The sequence below is a fragment of the Heloderma suspectum genome, chromosome 7, assembly GCF_057233095.1.
Source record: "Heloderma suspectum isolate Gila_16-S chromosome 7, 16-S_ref, whole genome shotgun sequence".
Classification (NCBI taxonomy): domain Eukaryota; kingdom Metazoa; phylum Chordata; class Lepidosauria; order Squamata; family Helodermatidae; genus Heloderma; species Heloderma suspectum.
Window position 1 is genome coordinate 125,381,534 of NC_139464.1, and position 22,676 is coordinate 125,404,209.

At 45.3% G+C, this 22,676-nt stretch overlaps 1 protein-coding gene across 1 annotated transcript in view; it reads left to right on the forward strand.

Annotated features, from left to right (window-relative positions):
• Positions 1-22,676, forward strand: part of VWF (von Willebrand factor) — a 273,421-nt gene that overhangs the window by 93,755 nt on the left and 156,990 nt on the right. The window contains exons 19-22 of the mRNA XM_084811394.1: positions 3,593-3,696; positions 12,185-12,323; positions 13,990-14,127; positions 20,020-20,169. Of these exons, the coding sequence (XP_084667520.1) occupies positions 3,593-3,696; positions 12,185-12,323; positions 13,990-14,127; positions 20,020-20,169 (531 nt within the window). The remainder of the gene's footprint in view (positions 1-3,592; positions 3,697-12,184; positions 12,324-13,989; positions 14,128-20,019; positions 20,170-22,676) is intronic.

Below are 22,676 nucleotides of genomic sequence, written 5' to 3' on the forward strand. Positions count from 1 at the left end.
TGCAGCGTGAAGCTCCCTCTCTCACAGTTTCCATTTTTTTCTGGCTGGAAAAGCAAAGGGGGGAAGGCAAGGCATGGCAAGGGTGTCCTTTCTGTTGTCCCGGGTGCCCAGTCAGAGGGCAGTGGGCTGTTTAAGCAATGCAGCAGGGGGTGCAGGTACAAGGAGGAACTGGTGGGCATTGTCACTGGGGGCGATCATCAGGAGGTTTGGGGTGCGGTGTCATCAGTATGCGGATGACACGCAGCTCTACCTCTCGTTCAAATCTTCACCAAGGTTGGCCGTAGAATCCCTATCCAAATGTCTGGAGACGGTGAGTGGCTGGATGGGGAGGAACAAGCTGAAGCTGAACCCTGACAAGACTGAGGTACTTTTGGTGGGAGACAAGAGGAGGCTGGGGGATGTTGACCTGGTGTTGAATGGGGTATGGCTACCCTTGAAAGACCAGGTCTGCAGCCTGGGGGTCATTTTGGACTCCCAGCTGTCCATGGAGGCTCAGGTGTCAGCTGTGAGCCGGACAGCACTGTATCAACTCCATCTGATACAGCGGCTGCGCCCCTTCCTTCCCGACCATCTGCTCCCATCGGTAGTACATGCCCTGGTCTCCTCTCATTTAGACTACTGTAATGCGCTCTCCTTGGGGTTACCCTTGAAGACGGTTCGGAAGCTGCAGCTGGTACAGAATGCGGCAGCTCGCCTGATTAAAGGCAGCCGCCGGCGAGATCACATCACTCCAGTGCTGAAGGAGTTGCACTGGTTACCAGTTGTTTTCTGGGCCAGATTCAAGGTGTTGGTTTTGACCTTTAAAACCCTATATGGTTCTGGCCCAGCCTATGTTAAGGAGCGCCTCCAGCAACACCAGACAGGCCGCTCAACAAGATCAGCCTTGGATGGCCTTCTCTCTGTCCCATCAGCCAGGACAGCTAGGCTGGAGGGGACGAGGGAGAGGACCTTCTCTGTGGTGGCCCCCACTCTGTGGAACTCCCTCCCCAGGGAACTCCGCCATGCCCCCTCTTTAATGAGCTTCCGCCATGCATCAAAAACATGGTTGTTCAGGCAGCCATTTGGGGTGGGCCAGGGTAATTTTAGAAATGTGTTTTTAATGTTGAATTTTATTGTGTAAACTGTTTTTATTGTTGTACATCGCCAGATGGGCGATAAATAAATAAATAAATGCGCAGGGCCGCTCCGTAGGCACCTCCCGCCCCACATTCCTTGCAATAGACAAGGCACCTCTGCACACACTCAGCCCTCATGATGGCAGGCATGTTGCGTGTCTTACCGTAGGTTTTAGTAGGGATGTCAGAGAATTCCGCCACGGATCTTGGTGACATTCGGCCCCCAAAAATTCGTGGTGGAATGAAGCCACTCACCCCCCCATCCCGCGAAAGGGGCACGAAACAGAGCACTTACCTGTTGCCGTTTGCACTGCTTTGCGAATGGCGTCTGCGGCCGCCATTCGCTTCTTCATTATAGCTGTGATAGGCTACGTAAATAATTATGTAGCCTATCACGGCTAATGCAGTGATGCCATTTGTGCCCCTGCGGAGGCCGTGATAGGCGACATAAATATTTACGTAGCCTATCACGGCAAAATACAGGGACGCAAACGGCGGGGGCTACGGCGGCCGCCATTTGCGTCCCTGTGCAGCCCAGCAGCTGGATGGCCTGCTGTGGGCGGCCCCAGCCAGCGGCTCCGCGCAGTCGCGGTGGAGCAGAGCCGGCCAGGGAGAATTTCAGGGGGAGGGATGGAGCGCCTCCCCCCCACCGTGAATGTCACCCTTCAAAAAGGTAAGTGACTTTCGTACATCCCTAGGTTTTAGTATCACATTGTTCCATTTGATAAAGCAGGAATAGGATTTTGTCTGGCACTAGAGGGCAGCATTGCTCAACTCTTCCTCTTACCTCAACTGGGACGATGAAATTACACAATCCTGGATGTAAAATACGACAGGACTCCTCTGACTTTTAAAGTTGTGTAGATGTGGGACGAGAGCTTTGGCTATTGGGCAGTATAGAAATAATAAATAAATAAATAAATAAATAAATGAAATTGTGCCCCTCCCCCATAGCAAGCAGCATATGGCCAAATTCCCCCTTTCACAAGAAAGGAGGTGAAGCCACATAATCTGTTCTCTGCCTGTCCCTCTTCAAGAACCAGGGAAAGAATGGTAGGAAAGCATAGATGCTGTGGGTGCCAATGAGGGAATTCAGATCTCATTTCAGGAGCTATGGGTATCTCATACTGCTTAGGATTGGCTATGCACATTTTGGCATTTTTGGCACATCTTTGGTGCACCATTTTTAGAGCATTTATCCTACTTATCCCCTCACAGTTCCTAGGATAGACCCTTGGGTTAAGCATTTGACTGGTCGGAAAAGAACTGGTTAATTGACCAGGCAAATATTGTCAAATGATGGTCAAATGGTATTTTTAAAGTATTAACATTATTACAGCAAAAAGAACAATTTTTTTAAAAAATTGTAATGAAATGCTAACATTTTTAACAATGTTAGAGAAAGTTCTGTAAATATGAATGATGCTCTGAACAGTTTCAAAATGCAGCTTTTAAAGGAACCAAGGATAGGGATGAACATAGCCGTCAGTTTTACTTTTTCCCACATTCACATTTTTAAAATCCCAAGTTCTTTTTATCCCAACTATGAAGAGAATTTTGCTAATCGTATAAGAAACACACTGAAACAAAATTCTCATCCATCTGCATCAGCCATATGCCATAGGTCATATATATGCTATAGCCTATCCCCAGTAGAGAGAGGCCATGTGCCTGCCATAGAGCTGTTAAAGATGAGGAGGCTGCCAGAAAAAAGTGACGACCCCAGTTCAGCACCACAAGCATAGCTGAATACATGGGGATTCAAACCCCGTCTTTTAAGATCACTCAAACCCTTGGGCCTGGATGGATGAATCTGTCAGTTTCGGTTTCCCTCACATTTGATATTTTTAAAATCTTAAGTTCTTTTCATTGCAAATACGAAGAAAATTGTGAGTTTTGGTAAAATCTTACCAAAATAAACTGAAACAAAATTCTCACCCATCCCTAGTCAAGGGTGGTCTTAGGTAGTCACCTTTGCCACTGAATACTGCTTGTTTTCCTGTCCCTGCCGTTATAGCTGGGGGCTAGTAAGAGAAGGCTTGCTATGCTATATGCTTCTCTTGCTGCTGCCCTTGCGAGCTAATGATACCAGAATGGAATTTTTTAAAAAGAGAAGTTGCTACCTACACTGTGGAATTCTTGGCTTAACGGAATATTTGACTCTGCTCAGATAACAGATAATAACTCTGGCCTGCTGTTTGCAGTAAACAGGAGCAAAAGCAGCCAGGAAGGAATGATTTTCAGTGGCTCTGATCTGGACTGGGAACACATTTTGGATCAGGGCTCTGCAGCTGTTTTTTCTCCAGAATAAGTTCCCAGGTTAAGTACACTTGCTTAAACACCACATGACTAATATTATGTGTCGTTTAACTTACAGATCCTTCTCTAATGTGTCTTGTTTTCATTTCCCTGCTGTGTGCTACCAGATTTATTATCTTAGCTATAAAGGTTCCATAACATTTTTGTATCTGTTCTAGGTACGACATGGAAGCAAATGCATAGTACCTGAAAAATGCCCCTGTTTTCACAATGGTCAAGAGTATGCTCCCGGAGAGACTGTGACAAAAGACTGCAACACTTGGTAAGGAATAGCCTTGCTTTTCACCGATGGCCCATTGTTTCTTTTTTAGAATAATGATTTTATGGGGAAAGTCTGTAAATCTTCACATATCTCAGTTTTTGTGTGTTACATATAATTATATTGTTGTTGTTGTTGTTCAGTCATTCAGTCGTGTCCGACTCTTCGTGACCCCATGGACCATAGCACGCCAGGCCTTCCTGTCCTGCGCTCTCTCCCGGAGCGTGCTCAAGTTCATATTCATTGCATCCGTGATGCTATCTAGCCATCTCATCCTCTGCCGTCCCCTTCTCCTTTTGCCTTCAGTCTTTCCCAGCATCAGGGCCTTTTCCAGGGAGTTTTCTCTTCGCATTAGGTGGCCAAAATATTGGAGCTTCAGCTTCATTATCTGTCCTTCCAAAGAGCAGTCAGGGTTGATTTCCTTTAGGATGGACTGATTTGACCTCCTTGCAGTCCAGGGGACTCGTAAGAGTCTTCTCCAGCACCACAGTTCGAAAGCATCAATTCTTCGGCGCTCAGCCTTCCTTATAGTCCAGCTCTCACAGCCATACATTACTACTGGGAAAACCATAGCTTTGATTAGACGGACCTTTGTCGGCAAGGTGATGTCTCTGCTTCTTACTATGCTGTCTAGGTTGGCCATAGCTTTCCTCCCAAGGAGCAAGCGTCTTTTAATTTCATGGCTACAGTCACCGTCTGCGGTGATCTTGGAGCCCAAGAAAGTAAAATCTGTCACTGCTTCCATTTCTTCCCCTTCTATATGCCAGGAAGTGATAGGGCCAGATGCCATGATCTTCGTTTTTTTAATGTTGAGTTTCAAACCAGCTTTTGCACTCTCCTCTTTCACCCTCAACAAGAGGCTCTTGAGATCCTCTTTGCTTTCTGCCATTAGGGTGGTATCGTCTGCATATCGGAGGTTGTTGATAATTCTCCCGGCAATCTTAATTCCGATCTCTGATTCATCCAACCCGGCATTTCTCATTATGTACTCTGCATATAAGTTAAATAAGCAGGGTGACAATATGCAGCCTTGTCGTACTCCTTTCCCAATTTTGAACCACTCGGTTGTTCCATGTCTGGTTCTTACTGTTGCTTCTTGACCCTCGTACAGGTTTCTCAGGAGACAGGTAAGGTGGTCTGGTACTCCCATCACTTTAAGAATTTGCCACAGTTTGTTGTGATCCACACAATCAAAGGCTTTAGCATAGTCAAGGAAGCAGAAATAGACGTTTTTCTGGAATTCTCTTGCTTTCTCCATGATGCAGCGAATGTTGGCGATTTGATCTCTAGTTCCTCTGCCTCTTCGAAACCCAGCTTGTACTTCCGGTAGTTCTCGGTTCGCATACTGCTGAAGCCTAGCTTGTAGGATTTTGAGTATCACCTTGCTGGCATGTGAAATGAGCGCAATTGTGCGGTAGTTCGAACACTCTTTGGCGTTGCCCTTCTTTGGAATTGGAATGTAAACTGACCTTTTCCAGTCTTGTGGCCACTGTTGAGTGTTCCAGATTTGTTGGCATATTGAATGCAGCACTTTAACAGCATCATCTTTTAGGATTTTAAATAGCTCGGCTGGAATACTGTCATCTCTGCTAGCCTTGTTGTTACTAATGCTTCCTAAGGCCCACTTGACTTCACTCTCGAGGATGTCCGGCTCAAGTTCAGTGACTGTACTATCATGGCTATCAGGGACATTCAGATCTTTCCTGTATAGTTCTTCTGTGTATTCTTGCCACCTCTTCTTAATCTCATCTGCTTCTGTTAGGTCCCTGCCTTCTTGGTCCTTTATCATGCCCGTCTTTGCACAAAACGTTCCCTTGAGATCTCCAATTTTCTTGAAGAGATCTCTAGTCTTTCCCATTCTGTTGTTTTCCTCGATTTCTTTGCATTGTTCATTTAAGAAGGCCTTCTTGTCTCTCCTTGCTATTCTCTGGAACTCTGCATTCAGTTGGGTATATCTTCCCCTTTCTCCCTTGCTTTTCGCTGCCCTTCTTTCGTGAGCTACTTGTAAAGCCTCATCAGACAGCCACTTGGCTTTCTTGCATTTCTTTTTCTTTGGGACGGATTTCGTTGCTGCCTCCTGAACAATGTTACGGACCTCCGTCCATAGTTCCTCAGGCACTCTGTCTATCAGGTCTAATCCCTGAAATCTATTCCTCACCTCCACTGTATATTCATCAGGGATATGATTTAGGTCATACCTGAAAGGTTTAGTGGCTTTCCCTACGTTCTTCAATTTAAGCCGAAATTTTGCAAGAAGCAGCTCATGATCTGAGCCACAGTCAGCTCCAGGTCTTGTTTTTACTGACTGTATGGAGCTTCTCCATCTTTGGCTGCAAAGGACATAATCAATCTGATTTCGATATTGACCATCTGGTGACGTCCATGTGTAGAGTCGCCTCTTGTGCTGTTGGAAAAGAGTGTTTGCTATGATCAGCATGTTCTCTTGGCAAAACTCTATTAGCTTTTGTCCTGCTTCATTTTGTACACCAAGGCCATGCCTGCCTGTTATCCCGGTGATTTCTTGACTTCCTACTTTAGCATTCCAATCCCCTATGATGAAGAGGACATCTTTTTTTGGTGTTAGTTCTAGAAGGTGTTGTAGGTCTTCATAGAACCGATCAACCTCAGCTTCTTCGGCCTCAGTGGTTGGGGCATAGACTTGAATTACTGTGATGTTGAATGGTTTGCCTTGGATTCGTACTGAGATCATTCTGTCGTTTTTAAGATTGTACCCCAGTACTGCTTTTCCCACCCTTTTGTTGACTATGAGTGCTACTCCATTTCTTCTAAGGGATTCTTGCCCACAATAGTAGATATGATGGTCACCTGAATTAAATTCGCCCATGCCTGTCCATTTGAGTTCGCTGACTCCCAAGATGTCGATGTTCAATCTTGCCATCTCATGTTTGACCACCTCCAGCTTACCTTGATTCATTGATCTGACATTCCAGGTTCCTAAACAATATTGTTCTTTACAGCATCGGATTTTCTTTTCACCACCAGACACATCCACAGCTGAGTGTCCTTTCGGGTTTGGCCCAGCCGCTTCACTCTTTCTGGCGCTACTTGGAAATACCCTCTGCTCTTCCCCAGTAGCATATTGGACACCTTCCGACCTGAGGGGCTCATCTTCCGGCGTCATCTCTTTTAGCCTTGTGATACGTTCCATGGGGTTTTCTTGGCAAGAATCCTGGAGTGGGTTGCCATTTCCTTCTCCAGTGGACCACATTTTGTCAGAACTCTCCGCCATGACCTGTCCGTCTTGGGTGGCCCTGCACGGCATAGCTTATGGCTTCACTGAGTGACGCAAGCCCCTTCGCCACAACAAGGCAGTGATCCATGACGGGGTAATTATATTGACAGGTCAATAAATATTCTATAAAACCATCATTTTTATTTAAATCTCTTATTGCATCTTCCTTTTCCCAGCACCATCTGGCATGAAGTGTTGTTTTTGTTTATTTATAATGCTGACCTCTGTAAACCAAGGAAGAATAATTTTGTGTTAAGCTTGATAAGCTGAGATACTATACAAAGACAAATTCTAGAGAAGTACAATGTAAGTCTATTGCAGCAAAACTGACAGAGTCGGGCCCCTTAAATAATAATAAATAATAAATAATAAATGAATTGAGGCATGAGCTTTCATGGATTAGGAGCTTCTTCACAGAATCATAGAATAGTAGGGTTGGGAGGGGCCTACAAGGCCATCGAGTCCAACCCCCTGCTCAGTGCAGGAGTCCAAGTCAGAGCATCCCTGACAGGTGGCTGCCCAGCCTCGTCTTGGATGCCTCCAGTGTGGGAGAGCCCACCGCCTCCCCAGGTAATCGATTCCATTGTCGTATTGCTCTGACACTCAGGAGGTTTTTCCTGACGTTCAGCCGGAATCTGGCTTCCTGTCACTTGAGCCCACGATTCCGTGTCCTGCACTCTGGGATGATTGAGAAGAGATCCTGGCCTTCCTCTCTGTGACAACCTTTCAAGCCCTTGAAGAGCGCTGTCATATCTCCCCTCAGTCTTCTCTTCTCAAGGCTAAACATGCCCAGTTCTTTCAGTCTCTCCTCACAGGGCTTTGTTTCCAGTCCCCTGATCATCTTTGTTGCCCTCCTCTGAACCCTCTCCAGTTTGTCTGCATCCTTCTTAAAGTGTGGTGCCCAGAAGTGGACACAGTACTCATGATGAGGTCTAACCAGTGCTGAGTAGTACTTTATGTGATTTGGAAGCTATACTTCTATTAATGCAGCCCCCAAAAGCATTGGCCTTCTTTGCAGCCACATCACATTGTAGGCTCATATTCAGCTTGTGATTGACAACAATTCCAAGATCCTTTCGCTTGTAGTATTGTTGAGCCAAGTTTCGCCCATCTTGTAACTGTGCATTTGGCTTCCTTTTCCTAGGTGCAGAACTTGGCATTTATCCCTATTAAATGTCATTCTGTTATTTGCTGCCCAGCGCTCCAGCCTATCAAGATGACTTTGAATTCTGTTTCTGTCTTCCAGGGTATTAGCTATCCCGCCCAGTTTTGTGTCATCTGAAAATCTGATCAGCATTCCCTGCACCTCCTCCTCCAAGTCATTAATAAAAATGTGGAAGAGCACTGGGCCCAGGACTGAGCCCTGCGGTACCCCACTCGTTACCTCTCCCTAGTTTGAGAAGATCCCACTGATAAGCACTCTTTGAGTCCGATTCTGTAGCCAACTGTGGATCCACATGATAGTTGTTTCATCCAGTCCACTTTGAGCTAGTTTGCTCATCAGGATATCATGGGGCACTTTGTCAAAAGCTTTGCTGAAGTCAAGGTATATGATGTCCACAGCATTCCCACGGTCTACAAGGGAGGTTACTTGATCAAAAAATGAGATTAGATTTGTCTGGCAGGACTTGTTTTTGACAAATCCATGTTGGCTTCGAGTAATCATGGCATTGTTTTCAAGGTGCTTCCAGATGGATTGCTTTATCATCTGCTCCAGAATTTTCCCAGGGACTGATGTCAGACTGACTGGTCTGTAGTTCCCAGGTTCCTTCTTTTTGTCATTTTTGAAGATAGGGACAACTTTAGCCCTCCTCCAGTCATCTGGCACTTCCCCCGTCCTTCATGATTTCTCAAAGAGAATAGACAGCGGTTCTGAGAGTTCTTCTGCCAGTTCCTTTATTACTCTAGGATGCAGTTCATCTGGCCCTGGCGATCTGAACTCATTCCAAGTAATTAGGTGTTCCTTGACCATATGCCTATCGATCTCAAGCTGCAACCCTGCCCCTTCAACCTGTATTTCGCCGTTGCCGGGGGGGGGGGGTCATAGACCTCTTTTGGGAGAAGACTGAGCCAAAGTAGGAATTGAGCACCTCTGCCTTTTCTTTGTCATCTGTTATTGTTTTGCCATCCTTATTTAACAGCTGAACCACCATTTCTTTCCTCTGCCTTTTACTATGCATGTAGCTGAAGAAAGCCTTTTTGTTGCTTTTAGCATCCCTCACTAACCTCAGCTTGTTCTCAGCTTTAGCCTTCCTGACGCCATCCCTGCAATTCTGTGCTATCTGCCTGTGTAGCTTGGCCTTCCTTCCCCTTCCTATATTCTTCACACGGCACTTTTATCCTGCTATTGAAATTGCTCATCCATGGAAGTTTGTGGGTCCTTTTCATGATGTCATCAACCTCCAAGTCACATCCAGAGATATTCCCATGTTAAAAAGATCCTGAGAAAATGAGGTATCATAGTATACTGGATTGTTGCTCTATTAGAACAGCCAAGATGACGCAGGTTCACTGAGTTCTGGAACACTGAAAATTAAAATATTAAAAATATTTTAATATTTTAAAAATTAAAAATATGCGGTCGCCCGCTGTAAATGCAGAAAGACTCCACAATGGTAGGATTGCAGTTTTTTTCTTTAATGTAAAGCCATCTTAGAGCTCCCTTTGTCAGATGCATCTGATAGAGTGTATACCACAATAAATCTGTTTCTGGCACAACAAGACTCTTTATTGAGATACCTAGAAGAGCATCTCCTGAATAATCCAAGGAATCCCTCTAAGCCAGTGAGGGAGCTGGGAGTGAAAAGGAGCCCACCTTCCATGCAAAACATCCAAGGCAGTTGTGGGAAGAGAGGAAGAAGGAACGGTTGGAAAGGGCAGGGAGAAGGAAAGGGTAAGACTTGTGTTGGGCCCTGTTGCAGAACCCTGTGCATACCAACTTGTCAAACATCAGCCTGAAACTGGCCTGTGATTGCTTAATGTATTTGTTAGAACTTTTATATCCTGCTTTCCGTTTAAAGATCTACCAGGTGGCTCTCAATGATCAAAATGAAAAGAAATATTTAAAATCACAACATAATCAAAACAATCTAATGTCAGTAACATGCCATGGGTCACTGGGTATGCTGACACGCTGATGAACAGCGCACATGGGTGCAGGAGCAGTGGTGGCGAGGACTCTGCCCTGCCCCTGGGCATGCTGCTGCTGCTTTTGCTGCTGTGGATCTGCCAGGTAAAACTTTGGGGGGAAGGGGAGGAGGGTATTTCAGGTACTGGGGGCTGGTGAGTAGGGTGTTTGGGGAACTAGGGGTCAGGGAAGGGAGCTATCTTTTGAGCTGTGGATTGTTTCGGGAAATAGTTCTTACTGTTTTCTCCCAGAAATAATTCCTCTTATTTCATCTGAGCTGAGCCAGGGCAAGCTTGCCTATCTCCAGTGAAATGGCAGGTACTGTAGTATATGGTATTTAGTGTTCTCATCTGTGTGTCTCTAGTGTACATGCCCACTAGAGGCAAACTGCATCCCATCCCAAACTCAGGGAAAATTAACTTCTGGAGATAGGGGTGCTGACTGGTGAAACCTACAGAACAAGAACTATAGCAAACTAATCAAATTTAAAAGGCACTTCCCCAATGGGGGAATTAAGAGTCAAAATAAAGATAGTAATTTAACAAGGACAAGAAGATAGTGGCCATTCTTGGAAAACAGAGGCTATTGGAGCATGTGCAATCTCATGTTTTCTACTACTTTTCTGGTTTCTTATGAGTAAAAAGCAATGTGACCACAAAAAAGGAGGATAATATCTTATTATATGCCATATTTAATCTATACTGGCCTTCAGAGGGCAGTAGAAGTGTTTTCGTAAGAGAATAATCTGTACAGAGCAGGATATCCATGGTAAATTACTACACATTATAAAGTTCTCCATTATGTGTTATGTCCAGTCCTTTTCTGCTAATAAGAAAGTGGTGGAGATTTTTACATGTAGCATTAAAAGTAAAGAGAGAACCTATTTGTGGTGACTTAACTTGCTGTTTATAGATTTTTATGGATTCAATGCACACTACATAAATGTATGTTAGACAGTTCATTTCTTTAAAGGGGAAAGTTAGTGGTTTTTCATAAGCACTTCATAAAACAGGCTGGGTGCAATCCAGTTAAACTCAATCCACTTTTAAATTGTATAGTTTTCAGTGGGAGAGATTTTAGCACATGTTTAAGCCTCCTAATAAAATCACTAAGAAGTCCTCAACTATAGCTTGTATCCTCTGCATGTAGAGGTGCTAACTTTGATTTCAAAAATGCTGCTCTCCTAAGTGCGGCCTGGGGGGAGCTAAGGCTGGTAAAGCCTGGGCAGAAGCTACCCAGTCAGGGATGCGGTTGGACAGGATTTGCTAGGCTAGAGGTGGAGCCGGGTGTCTTGTCTCATTAGCTCACAGGGTGTGTCTCGAAAGGGACATCCTCAGAGGAGGAGGCTGAAGCACCTGGGCCTTTATGGAAGCCATGTTTAAGTTGCTAGATAGCCTCCTGCCTGGGTGGATGAATCGGCCAGGTTTGCTTTTTCCCAGATTCCAATTTTTTAAAATCTCAAGTTAGTTCTGTCTAATTTATGAAAAAGTATGAAAATGTTAGTAAGTTCCGCACAAAACGCAAAGAGAACGAAATCCTCACCCATCCCTGTAAAATGTGTTCTATTCGGGACTGATGGCTAAAATTGTAGTTCTGTTCCATATCAGTTTGTGTGTTTGTTTTTTAAAGTTTGCACAAAACTTCACAAGTCTTCTTGTGCACACTTTTGTATGCATGGAAGTTGGTGTGGATTTTTGTGTGTTTTCTCTATTATATGCATTTTTGCAAGGCTTTTCCGCTAGTATATGTGTTTTCTTATGCTATTTTCTTTAATATATGAATTTTTGTATGCAGTTTTCCCTAATGTTTCCATGTTTATATGCATTTTTATATCAGAGAACTGCATTGCAAACTTCTCAACATTTGGAGAAGTTCAAAAACTGAAGGATAATTGTGTTCTGGTTCATGTATTAGTTTGGGAAGTGTGAATTAGATCAGTTCATATTAAAATGCAAACCAAATCAATTTCTCCTTTATCCCTATCAGTAACTAATGAGTTTTGCGTGCTCTCTCCAAGACACAAACTCTGTTTTTGTCCTAGTACCATTGCAAAGCAGGCTTTTGATGACATAGAAAACCAGTAATAACTGCTGGTCTTCTGCCCACTGCAGTGTCTGTCATGCTCGAAAATGGGAATGCACAGAAAATGTCTGCGATGGTACCTGCTCAGTCATTGGTAAAGCCCATTATCTGACCTTTGATGGACTGAAATACAGATTTCCAGGCAACTGTCAGTATGTACTAGTTCAGGTAAGAGTTGGGATAGAATGCCATACTGGGAGATGTGAGTGGTGGTGGTTGAGAGCACGCAGTACATAATGTAAAACTACCCTGAAAACCTATTGAAATCCTTTCCTCTTTCTTCAAAATCCTTCAGAAATTTCATCCGAGAAGAGTCTTCTGAATTCACTTCACATTTCAGTTTAGGTTCATAGAATCATAGAATAGTAGGGCTGGAAAGGGTCTATAAGACCATCAAGTCCAACCCCCTGCTCAAAGCAGGAATCCAAGTCAGAGCATCCCTGACAGATGGCTGTCCAGCCTCACCTTGAATGCCTCTACAATGGGAGAGCCCACTACTAGGTTATATTGTTGGTGACAACGCTAAGAGTTGATTCCATGCTCTGTGCCATCCACAGACAGGAAGGAGGTGGCAAGGGGAGTAGGCCCACATGCGGCTGTGTGAATCCTAAATGCTACAGCAAGAGCTCCCTGTCCCCAGAGGGGGTGCGAACATGGGCCAGTGAAACAACTTTAATCAGAAGTTTTGTAGGATGTTAAGTGGCAAGTGAGGCAGATCAAGGGGTCAGCAAACGTTCTTACCAACTTGTCACCTGGTGAGTGTATCTTTGGCAAGAGATGGGTGGAGGCTCTCCTCTGGCTTTGCCCAGGGCTTTGGGGGCATTCAGGAAGCAATGAGAAGTACTGCTGCTTCCAAGTGTCTCCAAAGCCCAGTGTGATATCAGGGACAAGAAATCATCCTACTCCCAAACTTACAGAAAGGTGGAAGCTTTCTATGATATTGTGCTGGGGAAAGGCACTTCGAAAGTAGCAAGATTCCTCACTGCTTTCTCGGTGCCTCTGAAGCGCAGTGGAAATGTCACAGATTGGACTCTCACGCTCATCCCAAATTAGGGAGGGGCAGAGCTGGTGGCACTTTTAGCAGCTATAAACTTGACTGGCTACCAAGGCCAAACAAAAGTTGTAGATGCCTGGATAAAGTTGCAAAGCTCTTTTCCACTAGCTTAGGACAGGATTGTGTTTACTTTGGGAAGATAGGAATAGGTCCATGGTAACTTTGCAAGCGTTCAGTTGTATAAATTCCTTTTAACCCAGTGGGACCTCTACATATATAACTGCAGACAGGAGTGAACAACTTTTACACTAGTTGTTCTTTGAACTGCTAAGTCCTACAGATGGTTGGGCTTGGGTCAGGGAGGTTTGGGTTCAAATCTCCACCCAGGCCCAGTTCATGTCCTCTGCAACAGCCTGAGAACCACTTCCCTGTGGTGCAATCACATGCAGTATGGGCATGAATACTAGGTAAACATGGGTAGGTCTTTCCCACCCAGTCACATGAAAAGGAGGGCAAGACCTAAGTGTCCATTTGGTCCATTTGGCTCTGGCATTCACACATACATTGCAGCACCTTAGGATTGTGCCACAGGAATCCATGCCCCACATTCCTGCTGTGGGCTTCAGTGGGACTTACTTGCAAATAAGCATGGATAAGTTCATTCACACCTGATTTTTACTGAGAGAGGCCAGGATGCAAACAAAAAGAACTCAGGGATTATTGTTCTTGAACCTGAAGATGCTAAGAGAATCCTCAGATTTTCTTTGCAAAACCTAGGCTTGTGATTTTTGAAGATGTGCATGTTCCAAACATCTGCTATCAATGTCCCCTTTTTTAAAGGATTACTGTGACAACAATAATGGTGGAACCTTTCGGATACTCATTGCCAATGAGGGATGCAGCTTTACGGGGGAGATGTGCACTAAAAAGATTACCATTCTGTTTGATGGTGGCGAAATTGAGCTGTACAATGGAGATGTAAGTACGATCCTCCTTTGTCTTCACAGAAGCGCTGTTGTGGAGGAGCAAGCCTTCTGATGCTTTCTATCAAATTTGAACAAGGTACTTCTGTCTTAGCCAACATACCACACCAGCTCTCAGTAGCGTCTTTTGGGAGAAGGCATTTGCCATTGCCAGTTCTGCACTGGGATTAGAGTACCCAGTCTGGGTATACTAGATAAAGGAATATTTGGGTGCTACAAGTTCAGTACCAGAGCTCCCAGATATTAGCTTAAGAACCTGTTCATAAGGAACCTGTTGGGACTCATGGTTAAGTAATAGAAAAGAAGAGTGCCTTTGTATAAGAATGCATCTGTGTATTTATTTATATTAATTTGTTTGATATATTTATATACTACCTGTCAGGTTTTCTGATCCCCCCAGTGCACACGCTCAGGCAATCTGACACTGGACACTCAAATCAGTGAGATTTCTTTATTGCAGGAAATCCCATGGCAAAAGCTTAACGGTTACACTCTCCAGAATTCATATAGCTGATGGTTGGTAGCTACAGGCTCCATGTAATTCCAGAACAGTCCAAAGCTAACACTACCACCGTGACGGAGATCCTCATCAACATGGTTTCCACATTGCCATCATCACGGTTCTGAACACAAGGGAAGGGACTCTGGATTCCTGGTGTACCTTACCCAGGAAATCCTTGCACAGGGTTCCAAAGCCCAGACAAGGAATGGGAATGATTCCTGGAATGACCCTCAGGCAATCAAGGGATACATTCTTGAAAGACCTAAACAAAACCACACCTATAGAGAGTCCAACTTTGAATCTTTTGCTGATAACTCCAGGCTACATGGTTGAGGCCTATCAAGATCAAGAGAAGGGTAAACCCAGACACGCAGGGAGTTCCATGCCAACGCTTTCGCATTGGTAACTCCACACTGCATGTGTCCAGGCAGAGGAAAGTCCAAAAGTCGTGGATCAAACACAGCCTGCCAGTACAATGAACTGATGACAAACAAAGACAGACAGTCCACAGCAAATGGGAGTTCAAGTCTGAGAAAAGCCTCACAGTACTTTTCATGGCAAGTCCTTAGCAATCCAAAGTTCCAGTTAAGGGAGAGTCCATGTGCAGAGTGCCTCTCTAAAGCCCAGACGTTGATGGATCCAAACAGAGCAGGCTTCAGGCAATGAAGACGAGATGTTCCTAGCAAAGGTTCTTTGCCCTTCCATCAGCTTAAAAGGGAAGGCGTGACTGTAGGACACCCCCTCCGGATCCCAATAGCCAAATCTCTCTGCCAATGTCCCCTTTTTTAAAGGATTACTGTGACAACAATAGGAGTGTAGGACACCCCCTCTGGATCCCAATAGCCAAATCAAATAGTCCACAGCAATTATATATAAAAAACAGAGCATACAAACTTTAACATACAACATTTAAAAACAGTTTAAAACAGCTAAAAACAGTTACAATAAAACACCGGGATTTGATAAAACAACTGACATTAAAATCCCATCTTATGCTGCCAAATGCCTGGGAGTAGAGGGCAGTCTCAACTGGGCACTGAAAATATGACAATGTTGGTGGCAGGTGGACCTCTGTGGGGAGATCATTCCACAACTGTGGGGCTACCACCAAGAAGTCCTTCTCTGTTGTTGCCACCTTCTGATCCTCTCTTGGAGGAGGCACTCAGAGGAGGGCCTCAGATAATTATCACAGTATACAGGATGGGAGGAGTGCTTATATTAGTCAGAGTGTTTCCTGTAGCACAGGGGGAAAAATCGCCTTCACTTTTATTTTTGGTCAATTTATAAATTTCCTATAACAAGCATTAATCTATCCAAGACCACATCCTCATTGGCTCAGAAAGGCAATTTTATCTTAGGAATAATGTGAAGATTTTTAAAGAGGATTCTCACATCTAAAAACATGGCTGTCCCTCCACAGAAGAAAGGATACGTTTGTGGATTCTTGCAAGGGATGAGTGTTGTGAGCTGTGTGCCCAGCCACTCAAGGAGGAGGGTGTTGCTGAATCCTGTGAGGGCCCCATGGGTTACGTGGCTTTGTATGTGGGCCATGCAAGACCGCACCCAATATCACCAAGGCTATGATTCAGGGCTTTTACCATCTTCAGGGCTTTAGCTGAGACTCTGTACTTACTGTTAAAAGATAGAATAGCTCTTATAGAAACAAGTTTCCTCAGCACACCTCCTTTCTCGAAGAGCCATTTTCCTTTTATTCGATATCTGGGTGGCATATAAAAACTTGCTGAAAATGGGAAGCTTTATTTATTTTCGCTTTATTTTAAACTTTTTTTCTTGAATAGGAAAAATCCCCATTTTTGCTCCCTTTTCTTTCTTATAGAATGGCAACGATCAGCTTTTTCAGTCCAGGAAGTCCCTGGCCAAGCCGCTTGAGGGCTGGCCGCACGGGCCATGGGACCTGATGCCCATGGCTGCCATAGCCACTGGCACCTGGCTGGGGAAGGTCTGCCCCTTGGGCTGAAGAACCTTTTCAGCGCTGAAGGAAAGAGTGTATCAGGGCCTCAGTGGCCATGCCGAAGGCTCTGGGGGGTCTCCCCCATTAGCCCGAAGAGCAAGTACCTGCCTGGTGGGAGGGAAAGGGAGAGCGGAGCTGCCTTTGAGCAGGCCAGCATCACCCTTACCGCAGGCACCCTTCCCAACTGGCTGGGAACCTGATCACTGCCCAGCCCCGCACCATCATCACAGCCGTCCCTGGAGCACTCCGTCCTTCGGTGATGGAAAGCAGAGGAGGGGCACCCTGGCCGGCCGGCCGGCTCACGCACAGCACCTCACAGGTGCTGCTGGCCCGAGCGGCACTTCATGGCTCAGGAGCTGCTTGCACAGCTCTCAGATATTCATTAAAAACTAGTCAAAAACAACTGTCAGAGGGTGAAAAAATTACCCCGATGCCTGCGTTGCTCTTCCCTCTTTCCAACCACATGTTGTACAACGGAAATCAAAGGGAGCTCTTCACATCACACACACACACAGAGGGCGGGGGGGGGGGGAGAAAAAAGAACAAACCCCTTTCCAGAGGGCAGAGTTCAGCTGTTTGCCTTGGGCATTGTAACAGCCAGGAATGTCCCTGCATTCATCCTTCACAGACCCCCAGTGTGTTATAGAATTACCATGGCCTGACCTTCCAAGAGTGCTGGAGCGTCCCTGGAATACTGGAGCTTTGCAAATATGTTTGCAGTGAAACATGAAGTCACACAATGCTGCTTTGTTTTTGGCTTAAACATAGGAAGTGTTAATCCAGCCATTTTTCATTCAAAATTTTGTTTTTAAGCAGTGCCAAAATTTTCATTGGTTTGAAAATTTTCATTTATTGAAGGCATGTATAGAGTGCTTTCTAAAAGCTCAGATCAATTTATCTTAAGGAATGAAAACATATTTAAAATCACCAAAAGGATGTAAGCACACATACATTAAGGCTTCTCTTTTCTTACACCTCAGGGCACATAAGCAGCTCCTGGGAATTTGTGGGGAGGACCTGTCCTGGGTGAATTCTCTGAGGCCCTTTGTGGTCACTTCAGGAACTGGTGCTATGAGTTCTCTGGCTTCCAAATTAGGGATGTACGAAAGTCACTTACCTTTTTGCAGATTCTGTTCATGGTGGGGGAGGGAGGCGTTCTGTCCCTCCCCCCGGAATCCTTGATGGGGGGGGAGGCGATCCGGTTCTCCCCCCCAGAATCCTCGACAGCCGGCTGTGCTCTGTGGCAGCTCCGTGGAGCAGCTGGCCAGGCCCAGCACAGGCCAGAGCCGTCCGCAGCTGAATTTTCCAGCCGCGGAGGAATCTGGGTAAAAAACAAAAAACAAAAAAACTCGCGTACGCAAATGTCGGCGGCTATGGCCGCCACCATTTGCGTTCCTTATTTTTCGCCGTCTTAGTCTATGTAAATATTTACATAGACTAAGACGAAGAAAAGAAAGGGGAACGCAAATAGCATACTGGGCGCTAATTGTGTTCCCCTTTCTTGTCTTCGTCTTAGTCTACGTAAATATTTACATAGACTAAGACGGTGAAAAATAAGGAACGCAAATGGCAGTGGCTGTAGCCGCCGCCATTTGCGTACGTGTTTTTTTTTTTACCCAGACGTGATAGGCTACGTTAAGTCTTTATGTAGCCTATCAGGTCTATGGGGGGGGGGGGGAAGAAAAAAACACAGACTGCAAATGGCGGCGGCTGGTCGGAAGACCAGCCACCGCCGCTGCCACCGTCAAAGCTGCCGCTGGAGCTGCCGCCATCCGAAACATCTGCCCCAGGTAAGTCTCGTCCCGGGGGGGATCCGCAGGGGATGGGGGGGTGGCAGGCCATTCCGCGATATATTTTGGGGGGCCGAATGCACTGGCATTCGGCCTCACCAAGATCCATCGTGGAATTCTCTGACATCCCTATTCCAAATATACTGAACAAATTATTATTATTATTATTATTATTATTATTATTATTATTATTATTAAATAACATTTATATGCTCCCTTTCCACAAATGTCACCAAGGCAGTGTACAACTATTAAAAAAACCCACAATAATACATAAAATATAAAATCAATAAAACAATATTAGAAAATTAAAACAAAATTAAAAAAACATTAAAACCACTTAGAACAGATTCAGCATGTAGGCACATGAAGAGGGAACTCTAGCTTGAAAACTGGGGACATGATAGAGGTTTATAAAACTCTGGATAGTGTCTGGAAAATTAATAGGCGTTTCCTTCCTTTCTCAAAATCAGGATCATTCAGTGAAGCTGACGGAAAGTGGGTTCAAGACAGAGGGAAGGGTTACAGCCACACCAGGCAGCACCTCATTCCATATTACGCAGAAAGGGGAAACAGAGGAACATGAAGTTTGAGATCAGAAAACAATGCACGGTCACTTCACTAGCACCTGCCCACCATTTTGAAACATTTTAAGAATGGGCAAAATTAAGGGGAAAAGGATTAAAAAAAAGAAATTTGGAAAAAAATGGGGGGCAAGAGGTTAGGGTAGGGTGGGGAAACTTATTTGGCCCCAGGGCTGGATTGGTCTTGGACAAGCACACTGGGAGCCGCATGCCCGCAGTGGGCAGGGCCACCCCACCGCTGGCATGGAGCCCCAACCTCTCTCTCTCTCTCTCTCTCTCTCACACACACACACACACACACACACACACACACACCCCTCACACAGAAAACACATGCGCAGAGCTTCCACGGTGCTCCCCCAATGGCTTTCCCCAATCCCTGCTGCTCCTGCTCTTCCCTCTCCTCCCACTGCTGCCACGTCTCCCACCTCTGCTGTGCTGCTAGCTCTCCTCACCCTTGCCAGCCAGGCAGCAGCAATGGGGGTCAGTTGCTCGACCACGCAGGCCCTGCACACAGTGATAACCAAGAAAAGCAACAGATGTGCTGCCCATCGACGGCCACCTCACAGGAAAACCCTTGGTTCTGCAGAGGCGGGGGGAAAGACACAGCCCATATTCTGCAGCAAAGCACAGGGTTCCTCCCACAAGTCCTGCTTCACTGCCCGCCTCACGTCTGTGAGCCTGAACTGCCGAGCTGGTCCATGAGGCAGGCTCGGCAGTCAGTGCCAAGATGAGAAGCCTGGAGGAGCGCTGCCTGAGCAGGGCGCACATAATGTGCGCGTGGCCAGACTGGAGTGTGTGTGTGTGTGGGGGGGGGGGGTTGGCCCTGCATGCGTGTTGCTGCCCTACTTGCTCCAACTGAGCAATCGCCCCTGGCAGGACATCCAAGAGGCACATCGTGCTGAATATTCCTGCCAAGCTGCTGTGATACTGAGAACAGCTCAGTTATGGAGGTGAACAACTCAACTGCTGTCAACGGTGTTTGAACTATGATTATATATATATGAAAAGTGAAGATTTTGTATGTTTTGTTGTGGAGGTTGACATCTTGACACCTCCTAGAGAGGAAGCCAACGTTGAAGTCTTGAAATCTGGACGCTACTACATTCTGTTACTGGACAGACGAGCCATCTCTCTAACTTGGGACCAGGACATGGGAATTACTGTTATACTGAAAGAATATTACAAAGTAAGTCCATTCTGGTACATTACTTAATAAGGAATTATTTATGTATGCATGCCAGCCTCTGCCTTTCTGCTCAGATTGTCCCACAAGGTGGCTTAAACAGTAAAATTACAATCTATTCTACAATATTCCCAATGATAAAATAACAAATGTATAAATGTACAATTTTCTAAACTCAGAACAGGAGACAGTATAGAAATACAGAAAAGCTAATCTTATCCACCCAAGGCCATTGTCAGAAAGTGAAGGACTTGCCCAGTGCCAATAAGTAAGGAGATATCAAGACCAATAACTAAGGTATTCACTCAACTGGCTTCATAGGGGAGAGTCTTCCAAAGTTACAAGTTTGATAGATCATGGGAATGCTGTGGAAATAGTATATCATGGTTTCAGCAATGCGTTTGACAAGACTTCCCATGATGTCCTTGTTGACAAGATGGTAAAATGCGGTTGGACAATACTACAGTTAGGTGTATCCACAGCTGGCTGATTACTTAATTTAGGAGTGCTTATTCATGGCTTAGCATCTTCCTGGAGGGAATCTTGAGTGGCGTGCCACAAGACTCTGTCCTAGGCCCTGTGCTGTTCAATGTTTTTATGAATGACCTGGATGAGGGTGTAGAGGAGCTGGCTTTCAAATTTGCAGATGACATAAAGCTAGGAGGGCTATCCAACACCACAGAAGACAGAACCAAGATTCAAAAGGATCTTGAGAGGTTGGAATACTGGGCTGAAACAAACAAGATGGAACTCAACAGAGATAAATGTAAAGTCTTACATTCTGGTACAAAAAATCAAAGACACAAGTATAGGATCAGGGAGCCCTGGTTTGGCAGCCATACATGTGACAAGGACCTAGGTGTCTTAGTGGATCACAAGCTGAATATGAGCCAACAGTGTGATGTGGCAGCTAAGAAAGTGAATGCAGTCTTGGGCTGCGTTAACAGAAGCGGAGTGTCGAGATCATGGGAAGTAATAGTTCCACTCTATTCTGCATTGGTCAGGCTGCATTTGGAGTACTGTGTCCAGTTCTGGGCACCCTATTGACATTGGCAAGTTGGAGCATGTCCTGAGAAGAGCAACCAGGATAGTGAGGGGTCTGGAAATCAATTCCTATGAGGAATGTGGTTGAAAGAGCTGGGTATGTTTAGGACGGAGAAGAGAAGATTCAGGGGAGACATAATAGCAATCTTCAGATATCTGAAAGGCTGTCATGCAGAACTGGGAGCAGATATGTTCCCTGTTGCTCCAGAGGGCAGGCCTAGAACCAATGCATGGAAGTTGCAGGGAAGCAGATTTTGGCTAAACATTAGGAGAAACTTCTTTAAAGTGAGAGCTGTTCATCAGTGGAACAGGTTGCCTCAGGAGGTGGTGTGTTCTCCATTGCTGGAGGTATTTAAGCAGAAGATGGGTGGCCATCTCTCAGGGATGCTGTAGTTGCTCCCTGCAGTGCAGAACCTGCACTGAGCAAGGGGTTAGACTAGATGATCTCCAGGATACCTTCCAATTCTATGATTCTATGATTCTAAAGGCAAGATGCCACTGTCAAAAATGTCCTTCCAGTGAGGTTTTCAGTAACATAAGCATCTAGAAAAATCTCAAGGGTATTGAGAAAACAACCTTAGGGTTTGATATAGTTATTCAAAACATCAGACACTCACCTTTCTTTATATAAATAATTGTATATGAGATCTGATAGGGTGTACTTACTCAAAAAAGTTCTTTCGGGGGAAAGTCCATTTTTTACTTGAATGGACTTGAAAAAGTCAATTTTCCCCAATAGAATGAGTAAAATACATTTTGAGACAAGGTTTTACGTTTGAAGACAATCTACAGCATTGTTGTTGTTCAGTCGTTCAGTCGTGTCCGACTCTTCGTGACCCCATGGACCATAGCATGCCAGGCCTTCCTGTCCTGCGCTCTCTCCCGGAGCGTGCTCAAGTTCATATTCATTGCATCAATGATGCAATCTAGCCATCTCATCCTCTGCTGTCCCCTTCTCCTTTTGCCTTCAATCTTTCCCAGCATCAGGGTCTTTTCCAGGGAGTTTTCTCTTCGCATTAGGTGGCCAAAATATTGGAGCTTCAGCTTCAGTATCTGTCCTTCCAATGAGCAGTCAGGGTTGATTTCCTTTAGGATGGACTGATTTGACCTCCTTGCAGTCCAGGGGACTCGTAAGAGTCTTCTCCAGCACCACAGTTCGAAAGCATCAATTCTTCGGCGCTCAGCCTTCCTTATAGTCCTGCTCTCACAGCCATACATTACTACTGGGAAAACCATAGCTTTGATTAGATGGACCTTTGTCGGCAAGGTGATGTCTCTGCTTCTTACTATGCTGTCTAGGTTGGCCATAGCTTTCCTCCCAAGGAGCAAGCGTCTTTTAATTTCATGGCTACAGTCACCGTCTGCGGTGATCTTGGAGCCCAAGAAAGTAAAATCTGTCACTGCTTCCATTTCTTCCCCTTCTATATGCCAGGAAGTGATAGGGCCAGATGCCATGATCTTCGTTT